General features: G+C 40.8%; 1 protein-coding gene across 1 annotated transcript in view; it reads left to right on the plus strand.

Moving 5' to 3' along the window:
• stk39 (serine threonine kinase 39) overlaps window positions 1–22,943 on the plus strand; it is a 25,890-nt gene extending 2,947 nt beyond the window's left edge. Inside the window, exons 2-18 of the mRNA XM_070975340.1 lie at window positions 691–803; window positions 1,128–1,236; window positions 2,050–2,188; window positions 2,595–2,650; window positions 3,715–3,824; window positions 4,058–4,159; window positions 4,347–4,480; window positions 4,626–4,674; window positions 5,283–5,348; window positions 9,281–9,403; window positions 10,072–10,101; window positions 10,525–10,581; window positions 11,304–11,365; window positions 16,735–16,787; window positions 16,983–17,051; window positions 17,435–17,499; window positions 21,453–22,943. Of these exons, the coding sequence (XP_070831441.1) occupies window positions 691–803; window positions 1,128–1,236; window positions 2,050–2,188; window positions 2,595–2,650; window positions 3,715–3,824; window positions 4,058–4,159; window positions 4,347–4,480; window positions 4,626–4,674; window positions 5,283–5,348; window positions 9,281–9,403; window positions 10,072–10,101; window positions 10,525–10,581; window positions 11,304–11,365; window positions 16,735–16,787; window positions 16,983–17,051; window positions 17,435–17,499; window positions 21,453–21,527 (1,412 nt within the window). The 3' untranslated portion in view covers window positions 21,528–22,943. The remainder of the gene's footprint in view (window positions 1–690; window positions 804–1,127; window positions 1,237–2,049; window positions 2,189–2,594; window positions 2,651–3,714; window positions 3,825–4,057; window positions 4,160–4,346; window positions 4,481–4,625; window positions 4,675–5,282; window positions 5,349–9,280; window positions 9,404–10,071; window positions 10,102–10,524; window positions 10,582–11,303; window positions 11,366–16,734; window positions 16,788–16,982; window positions 17,052–17,434; window positions 17,500–21,452) is intronic.
• Window positions 22,944–23,199: the final 256 nt, after the last annotated feature.

The raw sequence follows: 23,199 nt of genomic DNA on the forward strand, positions 1-23,199 counted from the left end.
GCAGGACTTTCATGTTGAAAATTAACTTTTCAGGAGTTTGAAAAGTTACGTGTCCCAGCATAAATCACTGAATGCTCAGTTTCAGTGCTGTCATGAATCATTTCATTTCGGAAATATTGATTAAATGTACCAACAAAGCGCAAAAGGAAGCGCCCTGAATATTTTTGGCAAGTGCATGCACTGTGCAGATGAGCTGACAAGTGCTATCATCACTGATAAGAAAGAGGACCACAGCTGTGCCCTGCTGACTGTGATGTGTTCATGGGGACCCCCCCAACACTGTTCTCATAATCAGCTCGTAAACAGATCTCATGTGTTCCCTTCTTCTTCTTCTTATCTGCCGCCAACAGTTGGCGAGCAGTATGCTGTGTGTCACAGCTTCTTGTGAGCAACTTCGCTACTACTCCAGCGTGGCCTGATTTGCAATGAACCAAGTAAACAACCCATCACGCTGTGGAGACACATGCTGTAGTCAAAGTCAGCTCCTGCCATTGTGTTGTCTAATGTTTCAGCCCCATGAAAAATGAATACCGGAACATGAACACGAAAACCGAGGCGCAGAAGGCCAGACAAATATTGTCGTAACGCCGCAGAGTGATGCTCAGTGTATGAGTTGTCTTCCAGCTGTGCGTGCGGTCCCTCTTTGCTCCTGTCCACTTTGTCACTGCTCTGTTGTGGCTGTGATTCCAGGCAGCGGAGCCACAGCTGTGGTACAGGCAGCCCTCTGCACCCCCAGACAGGAGCGCGTCGCCATAAAGAGAATAAACCTGGAAAAATGCCAGACCAGCATGGATGAGCTATTGGTGAGTACAATAAATATGGGCTTTTTTTCTCAGTGTGTTCAAAGAGCGATTTTGTACTGCCGTTTTACTACTTTTCCATCTGATCCATATGATTATTGTTCTGTGCAAGTCTGAATAACGACGTTCATTAATGTACCCAAGAGGCTGTAATAAATCATTTGCTGTAAGATCGCATATATACGGAGATCTACATCAAGTTACTGATTCCTGTTACTATGGTTTCTTATCTATATTATCCCAAAGAAAATGTGAGTTGTAATTGAAAGGCTCTAAAAGTCTGTCCAGCTTAGCGTAACTTGATGTGTTGTTTCTCTCTCACAATAGAAAGAAATCCAAGCAATGAGCCAGTGCAACCATCCTAATGTTGTCACCTACTACACCTCCTTTGTCGTGAAGGATGAACTTTGGTTAGTCATGAAACTTCTGAGTGGAGGTGAGCTTCAGCTGCCGAGCCAAATCCTTCATCTGGCTTGACAATACATGACTGCTGAGTGAGTGTGGTGACGCTGCGTGTGTGTGCTTTGATCTGCTGATAAGCAGATAACAGCTATCTGCTTTATAACTCACGTAGACTGTTGTTGTCTCAAATGATAAATACAGAATATGCTATCCATCTCTTGAAATTTGAACCTTTATTTAACCAGGATTAGGTCCCATTTTTAAAACATTTTGCAGTATATTACATTATTATATCACGGTCTCAGTCCCAGTCCTGTGACTGTAAGGAGTACTGTCCTGCACTCTTCTGTGAAATATAAACACCAAGATTGAATGAGAGGAGACCGAAAATCTAGTTAATAAAATGGACAACTGGAAGGAAACTGAAATGAATGAATGTTTTTTTCTCTGAGTGTAATCTAACAGAGCCGCCTTATCAGCATTTCAAACAATAGCTTTCGTTATACATCCTGATGAAAAACACCATCTAAATGAGTAAAAGTATTTTTTTCTGCACGGTATTTTAGGCTTTGATGTAGTTGTATAGAAGCAGCAGCATCACTCCTGCTGTGGTAAAAAACATCTGTGGTCCATGGTGTTTATTTGCTCTCTGTGGTGATGCTGTGAAGTTACTCACTGTAATGCACTGCCTGTTATGTTTTACTGTCTGAAGGACGACAGGCAGTGTAGCACAGCAGTAATTCACGCCCGGTCATAGATATTGATCATGTAATGCAGCTGATTGTGTGTCTCATTCACATGTGAAAAATGAACTGAATATTTGTGTTCTTCTGTGGTGTCTTTTCAGGCTCTATGCTGGATATAATTAAGCACACGAGCAAAGAGGAGGACAGAAATCGAGCGCTAGACGAGCCCATTATTGCTACTATATTAAAAGAGGTCCTCGAGGGCCTGGACTATCTGCACAGGAATGGACAGATTCACCGGTAACACATTTTAACTTACTTAGCGAGACCTCTGAGTGAAGGTTTGTTTCAGCTTTTGATCAGTTTATTATAAGAATTAAGAAGCTTATTGTAAAAGAATGACAGCGCCAGTTAAAATGTACTTACTGAATTCGGATTAACCAATTAACTAAACGGCTGAAGTTCTAAGACAATCCAAAATTCAGACCAATCAGGTAAATGTATTTCGTGATCAGCAGAGCAGTTGTTGTGTTCTGTAAAGTCGTGCATTTCAAGGTCACTGAGAGGCCGGCTTAAACCTCCATCAGCCCCTTGGGCAGAGTTCCAGATGGTGGTGGGCGGTGGGACTCGTTTACACAGACGGGAGAATCGATGCTGCTCCACATGACTCTGTTGTTTGACTATTTCTGTGTTTTGTTGACCTCAGGGATGTGAAAGCTGGGAACATACTTCTGGGAGAAGACGGATCTGTTCAGATTGCAGGTGTGTTGAACGCGGTGCTGCCGTTGTGCTCTGTAACACTTTTCTTTACTTCAGTAAAACTAAAAGCCTGAATGCCTAAATGGTGGAAGTGGATTCACAGACTGGATTAGTTCATGAAGAAAGTGATGCGTATTTACATCATTTATTGTCAAGCTGTTCTTTCATGGGGCTGATAATATTGTTAGAGGTTTGAACCTTGATGGATCTGGTCCATCACTTCACTGAAGCTAGCAGCCTTTTAAGTGCTGGGGACTGGGATTAATGAAGATATTTACAAAAGACATTACTGAACAATTAATTGATAAAATGTCGGCTGTGTGAGCTGAGTTGTCTCCATCACAGACCTTCTCAAACAGCACATCAATGCAGGCCCAGCCCAAACCTCATGTTATGAACAGACCACAGTACGTTATGATGTGTAAAGTTTTCTGTTTTAAATTAAATTTTCTATCCACCAATAAATTGTTAGTGATGTTGACATACAGTCTAGCTGGAGATCATTGACGGCGAGCCTGTCCCCAGATCAACATGCTTTTATTGTGGCTGATTTCCCCATCGTTGACATCATTGTCATGGCAACTGCTGGAGTGCTGTGTGTTGCTGCTGAGTTCACACCTTAATGTTACACCGGAGAATCAGCTCCGACATTGTAGATACACAAAGTGCCTCCTTTTTTAGTACACAATAACTACTATAAAGGTGGAATATGTCTGGACTGACTGTCAGAGCCCAGTCACAAGAGATGTGACATTAATTAATTGATTAAATATTATTTTGTTATTTCCAATCGTTCTGCACCTCTGACCTCGAAAAGTTTGAGATCCTCTGTTCTATCACATTAGTGAAAAACATAGTGAGACGATATCTGATATCAAATAAAACTTGATGTCCACCTCGCAGTTCTTTACCTGTCTCAAAGGTGTTTTAACACATAATATTAAGGTAACAAAATGCTGTATGTTGTCTTTTTTTATGTTTACTAAAGCGGTCTTGACTGCAGCTGTGTTTCCGTCAACAAACCCACTGAACATATACGCATTGTTTTCATTTACCTGTATTTTCAGATTTTGGAGTAAGCGCGTTCCTTGCCACCGGGGGGGATATGACCAGAAACAAAGTACGAAAGACCTTTGTTGGCACGCCATGCTGGATGGCGCCAGAGGTGATGGAACAGGTGAGTCTCTCTCCATGCGTATGATAAGGCAGCTGGAGGTTCGTCGTACCTCGTTTAAGATGTACTTGCCTGAGCTTGCTTCTGCTGCACTTAGTGCTAATCCATTTCTTGATGTAATGCTATTAGCTGACGTAATTTAGACATGTTAACCACTTAAATTGCGGTATTAAGATAAAGCTCCAGAGGCTTAAATGTATGTGATACTACAGATTATTGTAACTTGATGCCCGCAGGTCCGAGGCTACGATTTCAAAGCAGATATATGGAGTTTTGGAATTACCGCCATAGAGTTAGCGACAGGCTCTGCGCCCTATCACCGCTACCCCCCCATGAAGGTGAGAGTTAAGCACTAAAGACTAAAGAGGCATCCACTTGTCTAAAGGAACCTGTTTCCTTTGCTTTCCACAGCATTTCTTCAACAAACAGTTTCTTGCTTTGAGTTTCTTTCCCCATCTCAAATATGTGAGTTGCTGCTGAAAAGCGAGACAAATTTTTGACCGTTTCTTTTTTCTGTCTTTTTAGGTTTTAATGCTTACCCTACAGAACGATCCACCCACTCTAGAGACGGGTGTAGAGGACAAAGAAGTGCTAAAAAAATATGGCAAATCATTTAGAAAGTTAATAACTATGTGCCTTCAGAAGGATCCTGCCAAAAGGTCAGAGCCGCATTCCATTTATCAACCAAGTGTTTCAGTGAAGAGAGCTGATGCAATGTGTGGTCAATGAAAAGCACCTGATTAACATTCAGAGAGCGCGGTGTTGTGATGTGTTTTCAACTATTGTACTTTTCTTTATCTCCAGGCCTACAGCTGCAGAGCTTTTGAAGTGTAAATTCTTCCAAAAGGCCAAGGTATTTGTTTCATCTCAAACATTTTACTCACCATCTTTGTTTGGTTTAGGCATAAATGTTGCATTAATGTTTTTTATTAGTTTACGGTGGTTATTCCTACACTGATGCGTCCAACAACACACAGTATAAAAGCACACTGACTCTGTATTTATCATGATATACTATTGCAGGAATAGTTGCAACAGAAAAAGGAAAACTTATAAATCTTTCCCTAATTCAATTCCACGTCCTCATCGGTCTGTTGACTCTTCTTTGAATTTCTGGACGTTTTATAGTTAAATTCATGGTACTTTCAATAATTAAGCATAATGATGATTTAGTGTGTCTTGGTATTCTGGTGCAGAAGAAGGAAAAGCTGTTAAAAAGCTCTTCTGAGTATCCGCAATGCAAAATAGAATAATTATTTCCAGCACCAATTAGCAGAGTTGGTATATGTTAATTTTATGAGTTGCATTCAGCAGTAAAGTGCTGGAGCCTCCACATGTTGCTTCCATGTACACTGTTTCAGTCACTGGTCTGACTTTTCTCATTTTAAAACTTTTGCACCTTTTGCACGTCACGTGTTTTATGCTCGTATTTTGATTCATATTTAGATTTTTCTCTTGCAGAACAAAGAATATCTGGTTGAAAAGCTTTTGTGTCGCGCACCAAAGATTTCCCAGAGAGCGAAGAAGGTATGTTTACACAAGCATTCCCTGTAAGACAACTCAGGTATTGACTAAACATGGACAAATTGTGGCTGGGATCGACTGAAGTATCCCTCTGCACCAGACTGTTGCATTTACAGTCAACACAAGCTACGCACTCTGACTTTCTTCAGCACCTCAAACACTTCATGCACAACCTGTTGTGTGGATTATGTAAAAATATGGGCCACGGCTGCACAGGAGGCAAACAGCATTGCTGTGCGGACATCGTGTGCCATTGGCTCCCAGTGCAGCTCCTACATGTGGCACACCGAAGACAAACAGGATTAAATTAACATTAGAGAAATACACATTACTGCTCAGTTTGCTTGCTCAGTTACCCACTGGCCACAATTTAGTGGGAGGAAGTGCAGTTTTCAGGCACAGCTGATATTGGCTTCACATAACACTCCGCCTGGGTGGACAGGACAGAAATGGGAACGGAGGGCCACTGCCGGAGGGCGGAGTGGCCGAGTGGAGGGGTGGAAATTCACTGACTGGTCAGGAGTAAATGGAGGGCATAGTGGATAGCAGGGTTGTTACTGACTATGACGTTAACGTTTACGCACAGACGGGGCAGGGTGTCAATAAAGAGGGAGGCAACTGTTGTGGGTAATGTGGTAACCACAGGCATCTAGCAGTCATAACAATGAGTGGAAAGGTACTTATTGCTAAATAGGTTTGTGGACTTCCTAGATTAAACTTTGTCACTATAGTGAATTGTAGCCAGCTGTCGTCTCTGAGGCAAAATATGCAAGATTGGATCTAAAATGACAGCACATGTACTTTTACACACTTGAACATATAAACTGTGTGGAAATGACTGAAAAATTCTATATGTATGTAATGATAATTATTATATATTAATTACATAATTACACATTTCAAGAAAGTTGGAACACTGTGTAAATCATTTGCAGGTTTCCAAAGTGGTCCTGAGCTCATGTAGTAATACCCTTTATACAGTCATGTGTTCACAAAGTGGTGAACCTCGCTCCATCCTCGCTTGTGAATAACTGAGCCTTTCCAGGACGCCCCTTTCATACCCAGTCATGATACTCTCACCTGTTACCAATGAGCCTGTTTACCTGTGAAATGTTCCAAACAGGTGTTTTTGGAGCATTCCACAACTTTCCCAGACTTAAGCTGCTCCTGAACCAACTTGTTTGAAATGTGTTGCTCCATCAGATTCAGATTAAGCAGATATTTACAAAAATCAATGACGCTAATGAGGTGAAACATTAAAAATATTGTCCTGTTTTCAGTTGAGTATATGTCAAAGAGGATTTTGGTTTTATTTGTCTTACACAACGCCCCAAATTTTTTGAATCACGGTTGTTCAATATAGTAATAATTAATCATTGTTTTCGCATGCGGAGTCCTATTAAATGTATAAAATAGACAACATGCACAGTATATAAAGCCAGATATTGTCTGATTCACTTGATAGCTTCGGTGAATGAAACGCAGTATGAGCTGCAGAGCCAGTGTCCTTGTTTTGTGCTGGTTTGACCTACAGAGTCATCTACATTATACATTCAGTACACATTACCCAAAGCTTGCCGAGACCAGCAATACTGCAGAAACACTGTTATCTCAGGATGCTGTGACCTCTTTACTTTAAGACCTCAGTGGCCTCGCTCTTCAAAGATCTTGTCCGGTTGCTCCCAAACCTCTGAGGTCACCTTCAGCCTCTTGACCTCTTTGAACTGCCCTTGCTTCTCTGCCCTTTTTGCACCTTTGCTTCTTGCTCTGTTTCTGTAGGTTGAGTCCTGTGTGGTACTCTGTAGCCACGATAAACACGGGAAGTACTATGAGGGTTTAAAAGACAAGCCTTTAAGCCAGACTTTACTCTTTAAACGGGCTTTAACCTCTCCTTGAACATACTCCTTTGAATGAAAAGGAGATGGCAGATCCTCCGGTCTGCTGTCACCAACAAAATAATTTTAAATGAATTACTTCATCTAATGAAAGGGGGGTGGAACTCTAGAATGATTTCCTCAAAAAAAGAAAGACGTGAGGAGTAGAGGAAATTGCCTCTTACAGACAAACAAGAATTTGTCAAGGCTTTGGCATTTGAAATCTGAAAAAAATAAAACAAAAATCACATTCAGACTCATTTAGTGTAAACTAGAGGAACATGTGAGTTGAGTAACCAGCAGAGGGCACCCTAACACCCACAATAGAGCCTCCCAATGAGAAAATTGCAGACATTAGTGCTTAAAGATTAGACGTTACAACCAATGTGGGCTTAAATTATTGATTGCCTATGTTTTGAAAACCAGTGCAATAGACATGGATTGATATTGATTTCAAGTGTACGGTCCAGTGCACAAATGTTGATTGGATAAGAATTGAGTTCTGCGTGGATGCTTTCAAATTTCAATACAGGGCATTTTCCCCAAATGTGCACCAGTTTTATCGCCTGCAAGCCCTGGTCTCAGTTATTCCCAACACTCTCACATTCTCATCTGAATGCCTCTATTCATGCATTTATAGTGGGATGATTTTCTTGGCTGCATGTTCTGCGTGTTAGTCATGTCGGTCGGGTGATCATGAATGGCTGCTGAGTGCATTGATCTGTGTCTGTTTTGCTCAAGGACCACGAGCAGAACTGGGGGAGTCTTGGTTCTGTGTCAGGTTTGGAAAAAAATGCGGACACCAGCAGATGGGTAGTTCTACTTTAACTTTGTCTAAAGCTGGGGGAGTTTATATGACCCCGGTGCTAGTGGCTTGCAGTTCTGTGTGCTGTCCCTTCAGTAACACTGTGGTGCTCTTGCTTGCCTCACACACTCTTCCAGACTATAGAGCTGCAACAAAACGCAGGCTTTACCAGCGACTCTGCCCTACTCATCTACTTTCTTTTGCTGGTTATATTTGCAGTCATAATACTAGTGGTACTTAACCAAATTAATGTCATGTTGGATGTCACTCTTATTTTGCCTGTTCATGTGATTTATGGTTTTCCTTTGTACTGTGCTGTGCTTATTGTGCTGTACCAATGCTGTGCCTACTAAACTGACACAACTACTGTAAGCAACTATATGGTTTCTACTGGAATACTGAGCAGCATCTTAGTCCACCAGAGGGATAATGTATGTATATTTTTACTACATATTGGCCTATTATTACTGTTAGATCATAAACGACTCCTAGAAAGTCTGCAGGGAAAGTAGAATCATTCCTCGAATTGCTCTGTTTCTTCTTAGAAAGTGAACAATAAATTAATAAGATCTTTTTGTTTCAAAACAAGATATTTTTCATGACCTTATGACATATTTTGTCATTACTAGATACCAAGTTTTGATTATTAACGTGATACATGCGTCTTTGCAGAGGCGACAGTGTCATCGTCTGATCGTTTTCTTGTATTAAACAACAGAGGAGGTTTTTGTTATTCATACCAATTTATTGTGTTGCAGTGATTAATTTAGATGATTTAGATTTTTGTGATTTGAGATGAAGTGATTTGCTATTAAAAAAAAAAATGTTTAGTGTAAAAGCATACTTTTTACATTTACACAATTCTATACATTTAGTATACCTTAATAACATGAAAAATATCTTATTATAACATTGAAAGCATCTTGTAAAAACAAGGAAATGTTGGAGATTTTATTTATTTTTTTTTTGTCACAGTGGCAGAAATACACTGTGTTACCAGACATATTCAACAGGTTAAGTGACTTTGTTTATTTGCTTTTAATGGCACAAATGTGCAGCTGGGAGGGGAGGGGAGGGGAGGGGAGGGGAGGGGATCGTTCAGGTACATCAGCTCATCAACAGTCATCATTTGGAACCACTGCTCTTATTTAACGGCCTCTAAAAACTGACGGGCTAAACCACAATATGCATACACGTTATATTAAAAAAGAAAAACTCTGAATGATTAACAATAAGTGTACCGACGGTGTGTCCAGGTGAGGAGAGTCCCGGGCTCTAGTGGCCACCTGCACAAGACAGAGGATGGAGACTGGGAGTGGAGCGATGACGAGCTGGATGAAGGCAGTGAGGAGGGAAAGGCAGCGGTGAATCAGGGCCGGGTAGGTGAACTCTGCAGGGGCCAGTTTTCTGACGCATCATTCATCATCAAGATTGTGTTTTAGATTTAGATGTGCATGCAAATACAGAATTGAGTTTTTAAGGTGTTAGCCATTATTGTCGCACACGATGTCTAACCTAACCTAACTTCCCCTCCGTCTTTGACCCTCACATTCCTCCCTCCCCCCTGATCAGTCAGTGTTTTTTTGGAAAGCAGATGGCTTATCTCTCAGAGAGCCTGTCATGAGGTCGCTGTAATGAGCTGGAAGATAGCTGCAAGGATTTGAGACAGGAGGAAGAAGACAGCTTTGATCAAAGAGCCCTTTGATAAATACGCCCGGCTTCAATGCATGATGCAATAACTAATACATTACCAAGAGTAATGGTTTAAGAAATAAGTTGTTGCTGATAGTATTTTACGGGGACGTTTTTTCAGTCGGTCTCAGGCTTGTAACTTTCAAACAGCTGTACTGTTTTTGTCATGAAAGCTTTTTTCATAAAAGTAAAGAATAGGTTTGGACTGGCAGACGGATGGACAGATGGAGACACATGCAGGATATGAAATCTGAAAAAAGTTTTCTGCTCTTTGAAAAGCCGAAGAAGGAAATAATTATCATTGCTGTGCACCTGTGAATATGAAAATGTTAATGTGTTTGATTTTTCCCTCCAGTCTCGAAGGGTCAAAGATGAGGCCAAAGATGTGAGTTAGCTCTTCCTCTCATACACCAGTTTCATCATATAATTATATATCCATTTCTTTTTGTATTTTCGTGAAGAGACAAGTTGTCACAGACAAATAAGCTGTATCATTTCTGCGGCTGTATAATTTGGTAATTTAGCAGAGGGGCATTTTTGGAAATGCAATTATATAGCCTGCTTGAGATGAGGCTTGCATCATGAACTCAATTATGAATGTTTATTTCACCACACACATTTTTATGCCGTTTAATCAAAACAGCCAAGCACCTGTTTCTAACTGTCTGACAAAGCCGGCAAATTGCTCCTCATTGATTGTTTTGAATTGACTTTCCTGTGTTGTCTTTATAAGATGAGCTCTGATTTGATATTTACCAAGGATGTAATAGCATTTGCACAATTCTGCCTCTCATTTTGTTCCTCCCAGAATGAGGAGAACGCCAACAATGTCCCTATTGAAGGGTTGTCTATTCAGCATCCCCAGGTGAGGGACTCTGCAGCAGCACTAATTTGTCATGATTCAGTGACCTTGATGCTGCACTGATTGTTTGTGTTTGTGCACATGTGTGCTGTGCATTCTGTACATGTGCGTGTGTGTCCATGGGTGAATATGTGCGCGCACGTGTGTGAATGTCGGTCTCCTGGAGCTCCTGGATGCTCTCAGCAGTAATAACTCAGAGTAAATGGCTGCCTGCCTGCCAGTGCCAGCTCAGTGCCTGGGTGTATCTCATCTAAAGACTCACTGCCATTGCAACCCATTTTCAAAGGCCATTGTCATTTTGAAAATGAGCCAAGGCAGTTTGAGGTGTAGTCTTGTGCTCCAGTAAGGAATTAACTGTGACAGCTACTCAGCAGTCATTTCTTACCTCTAATGTCCATTCTTTGCCATACAAAGAGCCCATTTGTAAGATGGTAGTGATAACGGTGATAGATCCTTACACAGTATACCTTTATGTATTGTTCCTTTTCTTTTCCCGTACAACTTCCCCTGCAGCTACAATAGATGGAAGGGAAAAAATAAACCACACGAGCTGAGCGAGCAGTCACACTTGTGGTTTGTGTTTTCTTACTACATGTTCATCTTGCACTCTTGCTCTGTAGTGCAAGCTGTGTGAGAAGCTTCTTCCTCTCGTTCACAGAAAACAAGTTTGTTTGTCTGAGCTCTGAGTCCATTAGCGTACCATCATCAGCTGTTTTCTCATGCAGGTTGAACCGTATGAGGACACACCCTACATTCAAGGCGCTGTGAACATGGTACTACGGCTAAGGTGAGACAGATGTTTGTCGTTTTCTCAGTCATCTGCTGAGGAAATCACTTGTCTTAAAAGGCTTTTTAAAAATCGCTGTGTCTGTGTAGTAAAAAGCAGATTTACAAATTCCATTCCTGGATGCATCATCACTTCACTTTCTCCTTAACATGCAGGCTATTAATGCAACTAATGGTCTTTGTGTGCTATGGAGGGGATCTGGCATTGGCACGGATCCCCTCACCTCCCTTTCTCTCACCGGTCGTGTTGTAGGGAGGAGAGTGTTACAGTCCATCGGTTTTCTGGCTGTGCTCCTCGGCCCGCCCTCCTCCTGTCATAGCACCCTCTGCTTCTTGCTGTAGTGTTCCAGACGTTGCTGTTTATGAACTAATTTTAATGGAAAAGTGGAGCCTCAGAATGATCAATGGAGACACTTCCTGTTAGTAGACAACTGAACTTAGCCCCCATTCACTTTAACGTGTAATAAGGGAGGTTCACGTTACAAAAACACTGTTTTTTATCTCATATACATCATATCTTCCCTCTCCTTCTAATAGGCGAACACATAGAGAGGGGAAGCAGCAACAGACAGACAATGGTGCATTTTTGGACAGTTGAAAGTCTGCCTGTAGCTCCCTGATGAGCTGGTTGCAGAGCACACTCTTGGTTGAGCAGACATCTGAAGGTCCCTCCCCAGGCATCCAGCACAGCACAGAAAGCCATTTTATTCTGTGCTTACTAACAAAACAGTCGTCTGGGTGCAACTGAGAGTGCTAACTGATGGGTGGCTGGTGAATTAATCATTATTCAAACCTGGCGATTATCATAAACCAACAGTTTTAGTGGTTTGGCCTTTTTTGGTTCCCCGGTTTCACTATTTATCGATGGATTTAATGATGTTTGATCTGCGGATTTTAAAGTTCAAACGCAAGAAGGCGGATTAGATGTGGCTATTAATACTACAATTACAGCATAAAGTTTCACTGCGGCTCTTATTCAATGTAAAAATACTGTTATCCTGGTAATCTCAGAATGAGCTCGTAAAAATGTATCAGAGTAGGGCCGTGCAGCAAATAAATTAATTTCCACAGAGAAATGCCTTCACTGCGTTTATTATGATCCCAGCATTAGGCTGTCAGGTCGTCAGCTAGAAAATTCAGTATTAGAGACGCAGACATGTGATGGATGACTTCTTACATGTACGTCCATAGAGCTTGATGACATTTTTTTCCCCTAGAAATGTGAGTCTTTCAATGCTCATATATGCCCTGGCAGATTACCAGAACCTTTCATTATCCCTCTTCCTTGACATGCTCTCTAGTATGACATAGAGGATGTGTTAACTGTGGGATTTTTATATTATGCTTTCCTAAACTAGAAAAGATACGCTTGACAGAACATTAGATTATATTAGATGTAGGCGCAAGATATGGGAAACCTTGTGAAAGGGTGAATAACGTTGGTTATGCTGACTTAGAATGAGTAAATTTAGGAGCATTTTGCTTTATTTTGAATGGGACAGATTCTGAGGAAATGCTTCTTTAAGAGAGTTTTTTTTTTATTGTTGAGAGGATTTGGCCGGTGTGTTTTAAAGGGAATCAGCACAAGATGAGAGACTGCATTCATATTTTGGGATTTTCTTTGGCTGTGTTCCTATGTTTTGGGGGCAGAATAAGATATATTTAGGGGCGCAAGTAGTGGAAGGCTGCATCAGAAGTGGGATGAGTTGTCTTTGCTGGGTTTCACCATGAATGCAAAGCGGCCTTCTTTTTAAAACCTGGGTCTTGTTGTCAGTACATCAGGTAAGATATTATAATAAGATTTGGGTATGCTGGCAAAAAAAAAACATCAATAAAACCCTAATTGTAAAATATTATGCTCCTTGAGAATTTGTGAACGATTAAAGTTAAACGGTGAATCCATGATAGTAATTGCATTTGAGAGAGCAAAATAAACAGCTAATTGGTCTCCACTCTCAACTAATAAGGCAGTTTAGCTGATTAGCATGAGTTTATGGTAATATGATCCCCTCAGTCTCAGAGACTGGGGAACAGCAGCAGCATGATTGGATTTTTGTCAACATTTTGCTTGGAACTCATTCAATCTTTTTACAAAGGCACTGAGGTCTCCTGAGAATACCATTGTCAGCAGTTTGAAGGGGAAGTTCAGACTTGCATAATATGCTTGCTGTTGGTGCAATGTCACTGGAGCTTAAATAGCCAAAATAGCACAGATGCAAATGGATTTCACTGAGCAGTTCAGCCCAGAGGTGACATTTCCATGTTTTTTCCAAAGGTTCGTCTTCATAAAGGGTAACTAGAATCTGACAAATGTCAGGCTAGCGTCTGAAATATCTTCTTGATGAATTTTACAGAGACACTCGTGTCTATGACGTCACCATGAAGTTGGGTTTACAGCTTGCTGCCAACTTGTCAGTTTGAGACAGATATATCCCATCCACCTCTGCACAGGCGTCTCACTAGGTGTCACTGGAACAATAACAAGGACATAATGCCCCGTTGGCTATCCACCCTCGGCTTATTATATATTTTTGGGTTTTTGCCCCTTAGCTGGACAAAACAGTGTTACCCTGGATTCTGGGAATCTGTGACTGGCATTTTTCACAATCTATGTAGACTAAAAGAATGGTCAGTTAGCAAAAATATTGTAAATATCAGATTAAGCAGTGATAAAAACAATGAGGTATAGCTTTATTTCATAGATCTATAATTTCCTTTAAAGAAAAACTGTTTTAATCCAAGTAAATTTAGTCGGTGCACATTTATTATTGGAAACTGCGTTCTTGAAATTTGTTGAATATTAAGTTTGCCTCTTGATAAATGTAGCATGTGCAGCTGACCTGCTGTTCACTGACTGAAAGAGTCTCTAGGTTATGGTAGCAATTAGCTTGAATTAATTAATGGAAAGCCTAGAGACTGAACACTGTCGTAATTTCCCTATAATTAATACCAACCTGAAAGGTGCTATGAAATTATTAGGAAGATACTGGGAGCGTTAGTTGTTTTTTTGTTTACAAGCAGTATGCATTTCAATTTTCTGTGTGAAAACTGAATCCTATTTTTTAATAAGGGGATAAAATTGATTACATTTTTCTGTTTACGTGCATTCAGCCGTTTGATATGCTTTTCATTAAGATATGAGACGTGGGTACTTTTTCAGTCATAGCAGTGGATCCTCTCCTCACATATATTGACTGTGTTTGTCAGTGTGGGTAAAAAACCCCCTTCCTTCCTGTCAGGGTGACATACAATTTAGAATAAAACTATATCGCCTCAGTAGTGCATCTGTTTGTTGGCCTTGGCATCGTAATGTGTTGCATTTTCTGTGATGTATCTCCATTTTTCTTATCTAGAAATACCAGTCAGCTCTACTGTCAGTAACCTCTGCGACAGCCAACAATGCAGGGCTGTAATGTGTTTGGCTGACAAACATCACCAAGTGTACGTTTTGAGTATTGCCTGATAGATTTCCTTTACAGTCTCCTTCATGTTTGCCAGTGAAATCCATAAAATCACAGATCTACACTGTCTTTCCCAAACAACGTGTCATTAATCTGCCATTGTCCATTGGCATTATTATGTCATCACACATACGCAAGTTAGTTCACAGTGTCAGAATTTTAAAGGCGGTTGGTGGGTGAAATGCTAATTGTCCTGCTGTTGAGCAGCACGCTATGAGAGTGCTGTAACGTCATGGCACTGTTCAGTCTCCTATATTTGGCTAATCCCAAAGGATCCTGATGTAGCCTGACAGAATGCTTTCTAAACACCGTTTTCTACAGAGGGGGCAGATTTTAGGCAAGATCTGTTTGGGCAGGGTTGTGATCCTGTGACGTACACGTTGCCTCACCTTGGCAGTGTGCACCCTCTGCTTCCACTGCTGGGAATAGAGACGTTGTTTACGTCCATCTGCTTCACCAGAGTTTTTACCTTGTTTTTTGCTTTCTCAACCGTATCTCTCTAAATTAGACTCTGCGTATATGTGTGTGGAATTGTGGCTATAATCTCATGTGAAATGATGGTTGTGGGCCGGCCGTGTGATTTATTTAACTAGACTACAAACCAAATTAATCCTCTCCTGCTGGTTTCTTTTTGGTATTATTGGCATGTTCTGCTTTTACCAGAAATTGACTGCTCCACTGTCACAAGTTTTAAAGACAGATTCCTAATGCCAGTGATGCAAATTAATGCAATTTATTGCTGCAAAGCCAGAGGGCACATTTCATTAATGCAATCAAACAAGCTGGGTTTTTTTTCTCAAATTTTACTGCATATTACACTAAAATCAGGTTTGCGTTGAATCTTCACAGAACAGAGAATCTAAACAGGTACAGTAGATGCACACAGATGAGCAGATGGCAACCTCTTCTGTACTTCTTTGTGTGGCTTTGAGAAGAGCAACTATTTTGATATCTTCTTTTCAGCTCTACAGTATAATGCAAATCTCAGTGGGTGCAGCAGGTGTGAAGTATGCAGGAGAAACAGTTAGACAGCTGTTACCTTCGTGCTGCTCATTATGTGGAAAACTACTGAGACATGTCCTCTGCACATTCTCTATAGCTGGTTCATCCACAGCTATGGCACATTTTCCAACAGGTGCTTCGCTTTTTATGGAAAACCACAATATGTGACAGGCAGAGTTGTTCAAAGCATCTTTTCTAAGTGAGGGGAAATTCACATTAAATATAATCTTCATTACTTTTCACAGCAGATCATTTACCTAATTATTGTGTTTGTTACTTGGGGAACAGCTATTTACACTTACTGTATGCAAACAGTGGATCAGAATGAATGTGAATGGAGGTTGCTTTAGTGCCTTTCAGCCCCTGTTTTGGTTTTCCAGCCTGCAACAGTACTGTTTTAGTTCATTTTAAGTACAATTTTCAGCAAAAACATGAAAAAAAGAAATCATCTGTACCTGCCCAGCGCCAAATGGTACACAGACACAGTAACTAGTGAACAGTGGAGCATTTAGCAGCAAGAGATGTGGACATTTTCAAGAGTCGGTAGAGACCAAACATAGAGTTTCAAGGAGGGTGAACACAAACTTCAAATGAATGTTGCTGCTTGATGAGTAAGAACCCCACTGTTTGCTAACATGATCGCCGTATTGACTTTATTAGGCGATAGTATGACATTAGTTTTGCAGCTTGTTTCTGCTGCCCCCAAGTGGTCAAAACATCAGTTAATGCAAGTTTGAGGGTGACACTCTCTACTATGTACTTGTCTCTGCTGCCTTTAAGTGTTGCCCCTTGTTTTTGCTGCCAGAGGAGACCCATAGAAGCTGTCAACAGAAAGAGGTGCAACACATTTAAATCTGACATTTCACATGCTACTTGTTCCATCACACCCTCTTGTCTCTTCTTTCAGGAACTCCAGAAAGGAGCTGAATGACATCCGCTTTGAATTCACCCCTGGGCGAGGTAAGAGCTCTGCCTGTATGGATTTCAGTGCGTTTTCCGTCTGTGATAACATCTTCAGGCTCTGTGAATTCTTGTGTGTGTAATGGGTAATGGCAGTGTTTGTGCTCATGACGGTATCTAATTCAATATCTAACACAATTACCCGCTAAGTGGAATGTTGCAGGCCCAATATTTGTCATGTTGTTTCTCCACAAGACACCGCTGATGGCGTTTCCCAAGAACTGTTCTCAGCCGGCCTGGTCAACGGGCACGATGTTGTTATTGGTAATGTTCCACCTCTTTATTCTGGTAAATTGTGTTGTCTGAATACATACTCATCTAAGCCCATCTATGTACTATAAAACATCACTTAGTGAGTATCATGCTTTTATCTGAATTGCTGTTACCGAAGATATTTGTACATTTATTTCATTCATCTCATTTCCACCGAGCCTGACACCACTGACATTGATTGAAACTGGTTGTTTTTTCTTACAAACATTGTATGTGGTTTGATTAAAGTCTGAAAATGGAGCTTATCATAATTATTTTCCAGTGTTGATACAGCCCCTTCATTTATCTTCTACTGTTGCACAACATGCGCTGAAATTGAAATCTCGTTTGATATTATTTGAACGCCGTGCTGTTGTTTGCCCTCTGCGTTACAGTTGCTGCTAACCTTCAGAAGATTGTAGACGACCCAACTACCTACAAAGTATTGACCTTTAAGCTGGTGAGTGTCCACATGATTGATGGTTGATGACACCCTCTTGGGTTTGTCCTGGCTGACACTGTCCAGCCACAAACAGCTTGCTGATGAAAGCCTCGGTGAGGAATGTGTGAGTTATTAGAGCAAACAAACGGCGAAGCTTCAGCGTGAAAAGAATGTTTTGTTGGTGAAGGACATGGGAGACATTAGCAGATTCTTACCCGCGATGATTCTAAATCATTTCACGAATACCACAAATAGATTTTGGTATGTTGTTAATAAAGTTATGTTGATGGAATTGCAAAAGCATAAGTTAACCGCAAGAGCACTCAGATGTACAGCATGCACACGCTATCCTGTCGCTCATCCTTAAAATACTGGATAACAATGGCTTTCCCCAGTATTAATGTTGTACCAGAAAGGCTGTTCTCCGCTGCTGGAGATATTATATTAGCAACAACAAAGCAGAGCACTGCGTTTAGAACACAAGCTGTCCGTAAATTACACTTTCACTTCCTTATTCTTCTCCAGACAGAAGACTGGAGCATGCTTTTAAATCAATGCAGTCAAATTCAGAAAGCTGCATGTTCACACCCTTCTGTGTATTTTTATGTTTGGTCAGAAAATGACCTTCGTTGTTACCAAGCTCAACTGCTACTTATGTTTCATATTACATTTCAGTGGAGTAAGAGCCTGAACATAGTGCACCTCTTTCTATTTAATCAATTGAGAATTGAGTTTTCAGTCGACAGAGGGTTCAAGGATTCCGCCCCTGTTACTGCAGTAGATGGCTGATGTGACAAGAGTTGAAGTACAACATTTTCATATCTTTCAATATGAACATAAAATGTGTATTTTGTTCTTTCAATGTTTTGGCGCTTTGATCCATATTACACAAAGCATATACTGTACATACTTGAGAAAGCAATCTCAACTCAAGGTCCAGTTAACTCTTTACTTTACTTTTAACTTTTGACCATATCTCACATTCTTGACACTGAACTGTAGATAAACTCAGAATCCTGACAAATAATGAATGATAACTTTAAATCAGTCATTTACAGTAAAACATTGCCTTCTCTATACCTACATTACATCTATACCTTACAAATATATTACCCAAATGAGATGAGATATCTACAGTAAACACTGCATGTTCAAATACAAATACATTTCATTCATATTGAGTTTTTGTGTAGGTGGACATTTTGATACGTGTCCAGTCATAAACTAGCTCCTATTTACTGGCAAGAGCTTTGCCAAAAAAGGCTCGGGTGGCATTTTTGCCTCAGGGTTTTTCAAGAATTCTTTTGATATTGAGCATCTTCCAATACTGAGTACGATCCAGTGTCTATTTTTGCTATGTGTTTGTTTGTGTAACACAGCTGCACAATGTAGATTTAGCCCACAGGAAGCCCACATTAAAATGCTAAAGTAATTAAAACATGAAATATACCTTGTATCACAGCTTTTATTTGATGTTTTTTCTAATATTTTGCATCATGTCCCATTGTGTTCTGTGTTATCTGTGGAGAGAAGTGTTGGGAGTTGGACAACCTGTCTTCATCTCATGCATGGAAGCATGAACGAAACAGTGAAGGTCAAACACAGCTTTCAGCCAACAGCTGTTTCCTTTCTGCAATCAGCGATGCAGTGTGTTAAATGATAACTGAAGATGCTGGATGCAGTTTATCTGTGTTTGCTCTACGGTTCACCCGTGGGTCACTCATGAGTACAGTAATGTTTATAGGAAGGCTGCACGTGATCATTTTCTTACTTAATATGTGAAGAGGACAGAGTGCATGTTCCACTTTAAGAAGTCAACTTTATAAGACTATTTGAGAAACAAAAACTGAAAAATATTAGCCTTAATGTCAGTCCTGGATTTGACAAAAATATGTAAATGATGTTTTATTGACCTTTCTGTATTTGTGGGTAAACAGCATCTGTGCTTCAGGTCACAGTGCTTTACAACGTGACCTTTCTGCCATGTTGTCCTCGTCAGCAGCTAGTGAGCACTGCAGGTGGAGCAGTCTCTGGAGAGTCAGAGTGAGGGCAGTGCTGGCCACACCATGAGATATATAGACATGCTTCTATTTCCATATGTTAACTCTGCTCCACTGCAGACAGTGTAAAAACTGCCTTTTTCCGAGTGAAGAGTTACGAGTGCAGTGTCACAAAACCCAGGGAGTGAGAATAATTACCCTCGCTGGGGGACCAGTTTGTAACACTTTATGCAGACAATTTATGGTGTGGGTGGCACTAGAGAGACTTTATGACTTAAACTGAGCAAGAGGTCACTATGGACTCACTGTTTTCATCACAGTCCTTCCGTGTTTATCAGACAACTGCAGAGGTCTCAGACCCCCAGAGAGATGGAGTCTCTCTCCAATCAGGTGTGAATTGCGAGAGGCCGGCGCGTTTTAGGCCACTCATTCACACTGCTTTTGCAAAGGAGGAGCGCTGATGAAAAAGAAAAACACTGGTTTTCAGGGAACACAAAGCTAAATGCTTGCTGCCTTTAATTTTGCCTTTGTGAATAGATTCAGAGAAGCCTGAAAATTGGGCTGAACTCAAGGGCAGGGTAGTTGAACCTTCAGCAAAATTAATTTTGTGCTTTGTTACTGGGAGCTGTTAAATTTATGGAGGTTGTACTACATGGCCATAAGTATGTGGACACCCAAAGGTAGTATAAGCAAACATTACACATGTGGATGACATCATCTCATTGCAAAATTATAGGCAGTAATATGTTGCTATAACAGCATACGCTCCTCTGGGAGGGCTTTCAATCAGATTTTAGAACCTGGCAGCAGAGCTTTGCTCCACTGGGTTGGGAACAGATGTTGGGTGATAAGGCCTGACTCCCACTCAGTGTTCCAGTTCATCCCAGAGGTGTTGGTTGGGATTGAGTTCAAAGGCTCAGTGCAGACCAGTCAAGTTCCATTTCTGCATGGACCTCAGTTTGTGCACGAGGTCATTGTCGTGTTCAAACTGGAAACAGTCTCCTCCAAACTGTTACCACGAGGTTAGAAGCACACCATTGCCTAAAATATCCTATATATAATATATAGCCTAATACAAAATATACTCTCACATTATGATTTCCTCTCATTGGAACTGAGGGGACCAGTCCAGTCCGGGAAGAGCAGCCCCTGACCAAAAGTCACATAGTGTGTTTATGTTACATACAGTTTGATAACACACATGCATTTTTCAATGTGTGCAAACTACAAAAGGATCAAAGCACTCAGACTTTAAAATGTTTGTTTTCACATTTAATCCAACTGCATGATAGGGATGCTCTGACCCGATACACTGCAGCACAAATGGAGCCAATACTGACCTTATTAAACAGAATGGGTATTGACCAGATGTGACTCACCCTGCTGTTTCTTACTCGCTGTTACAAAACTGAAACTGAGTGCAATTGTATAAAACTTCTAGGACACTATAATTAACATTTACACAGGCTGAAAAGATCGTTGATGTGAATGTCTCCATTTATAGTTCGAAAATAAGGCTGGCGATATTCTGTATTTTCTCTCTGTCAACAAATCCTGTGAAAAGACCAAAATCAACAGTGTAATCAAGGTTCATACAGCCTATAAGGAGTAAAAATCAAGCACTTTCAAGGAACTTAAAACAAACATTTCCAGACTCTTAAATCTTTAGAAGATATCTGTATATTTACTATAAATGCAAAGGCGAAAAACGAACAATTCCTTCATAACCACAGCGATTAGCGTGTATTGTCACTGTGTCGGTGATTAAAATTAGAGCCCTGGTTAGTCCATCTCAGTACTTTCCAGATTGCCTCCCCTGTTTGTGCCGCTCAGCTCTAAGCCTGTTGCTTCCTGCTGAAGGTTGTTACACTGCAGCTGTTCTAGAGATTTTGCAGGATTTGTTCTGTTGATGCAGATGAAAGCGAGAGAATGCGAACTGTCCCCGCTGACCCCGTCTTCCTTCTCACACAGGCGTCCGGCTGTGACGACGCGGAGATCCCGGACGAGGTGAAGCTGATTGGCTTTGCACAGCTAAGTGTTAGCTGATGTCCTCTTCATGCCTGATGCAGGTGAGACAGGGGGAGACAGTTCAGGGCAGACAGACTGAGGAACACACCACCACTTTCTGCAACATCGTTCCCAGCACCTTACCTACAAAGTCACTCCACCTTCCCTCCCTCACTCCTTTTCACCTTCCCCGAGGCCAAGCTCCGCCACCGCCCTGCTTGCAACTCCTTAGCGCCCACTTCCCTGCTCACTGTCCCCTGACCTTTGACCTTAACAGCATTCCACCGCCTAGCGCACAGACCGGGATCAGGATACAGCCCAGGAACCTAAAGATGTACTCAGGTGGTGACATAAGGTGATTAAGATGTAGCTTTGAATGTTTTATTTATATGTTTTACACCACATTACCTTTGTGTTCAGCACAGCTCTCATTATTTATTGAAATGAGATGGTATTTTCATTTTGTTTCTCACGCTGTTTTGTTGCCACAGTGAAAACGAATTTGCTTTGACTTGCATCTCACAAACCCACTCATTTGTGATGTTTCCCTGAGGTCTTTGTCAGAATGTAAGATTTTGTTAATTTATGGGGAAAAGCACATTTTCATAATAACATAATGAATGTCTAAAAGGAGAATGAATTGTATTTCTGTGTCAAGACCTGTTTTACACTGACAAGAAGGGAACCCTTTGCTTGAGTGTGCAGAAAACAAAATGAGACCTGGATGCTACTGTGTATAATTTGCTGCTCTTGACAGTGCTAATGCTTCAAAATGTTAGAGGTGCCTTGTTCATTTTTCTGTGCCTAAGATAGTCAATGATCGAGACCACACAAAGAGCAGAACCTGCTGATTACCATTTCATAAATGTATTACTATTACAGCAATGACACAGTTCGAGTCAAGTATCTTAACTAAATGAGACAAGCTACGATGCACTTTTGGGCTGAGTGTGTGCACCCGACAAGCAGATGCTTAGCCCCTGGAGACAAGTTAACGTGTGCTTTTGTCACCAGACAAATAAAACATAACACAACCTGTAGTCAATTAATCTGCTCTGGTTGACGTGTATTCAGATGCCGGGTTAATAGGCAAAGCCACAACAGTTTCATTTTCTTGCTCTGTCCTGCTGCACTACAAAACCTTTCATTCCCAAAAATAGTAGTTTCTAAAATGTACTGTATGACAATGCATCTGAGGATGAAACCAAAAGGCAACTATTGAAAGGGTGACGAGCCATTTGTTTGTCCAAACAAGTCCAGTAGTACTAAATTATTTTTAAGTATTGAGGTGGTAAATATTAACTTCTACTAAATTCTTTATTATGAAGTAATTTATTGTGTTTTTTTATGTACAGTATGTGTACCATTTCAGCATATTACCCCTGTTCCCTCTCTGTAATCTGTACAATTTCTGACGAGGAGCAACAATAAAGAATTGATATTATTTAGAAAAGATGTGGAGTATTTACTGTTAACTGAGTGTCACAATATAGCCAATTCTAACTTAATAGCACTTACACTCAAACCTGAAAGATGATATTGAGCCCAATATATACAGCCCATTATAACAAATCACATATTGGCCTCACAGGGCTTTTCAATCTGTCCAGCATACGACACCTCTGTTCTTAGAGCCTTGATTTGTGGAAGAAGAAACTGCCCATAAAACGCTAAAACAGAGGAGGGATCGCTCTTCCAGGATGGTCGCACA

The sequence above is a fragment of the Chaetodon trifascialis genome, chromosome 12 (assembly GCF_039877785.1).
Source record: "Chaetodon trifascialis isolate fChaTrf1 chromosome 12, fChaTrf1.hap1, whole genome shotgun sequence".
Classification (NCBI taxonomy): Eukaryota; Metazoa; Chordata; class Actinopteri; order Chaetodontiformes; family Chaetodontidae; genus Chaetodon; species Chaetodon trifascialis.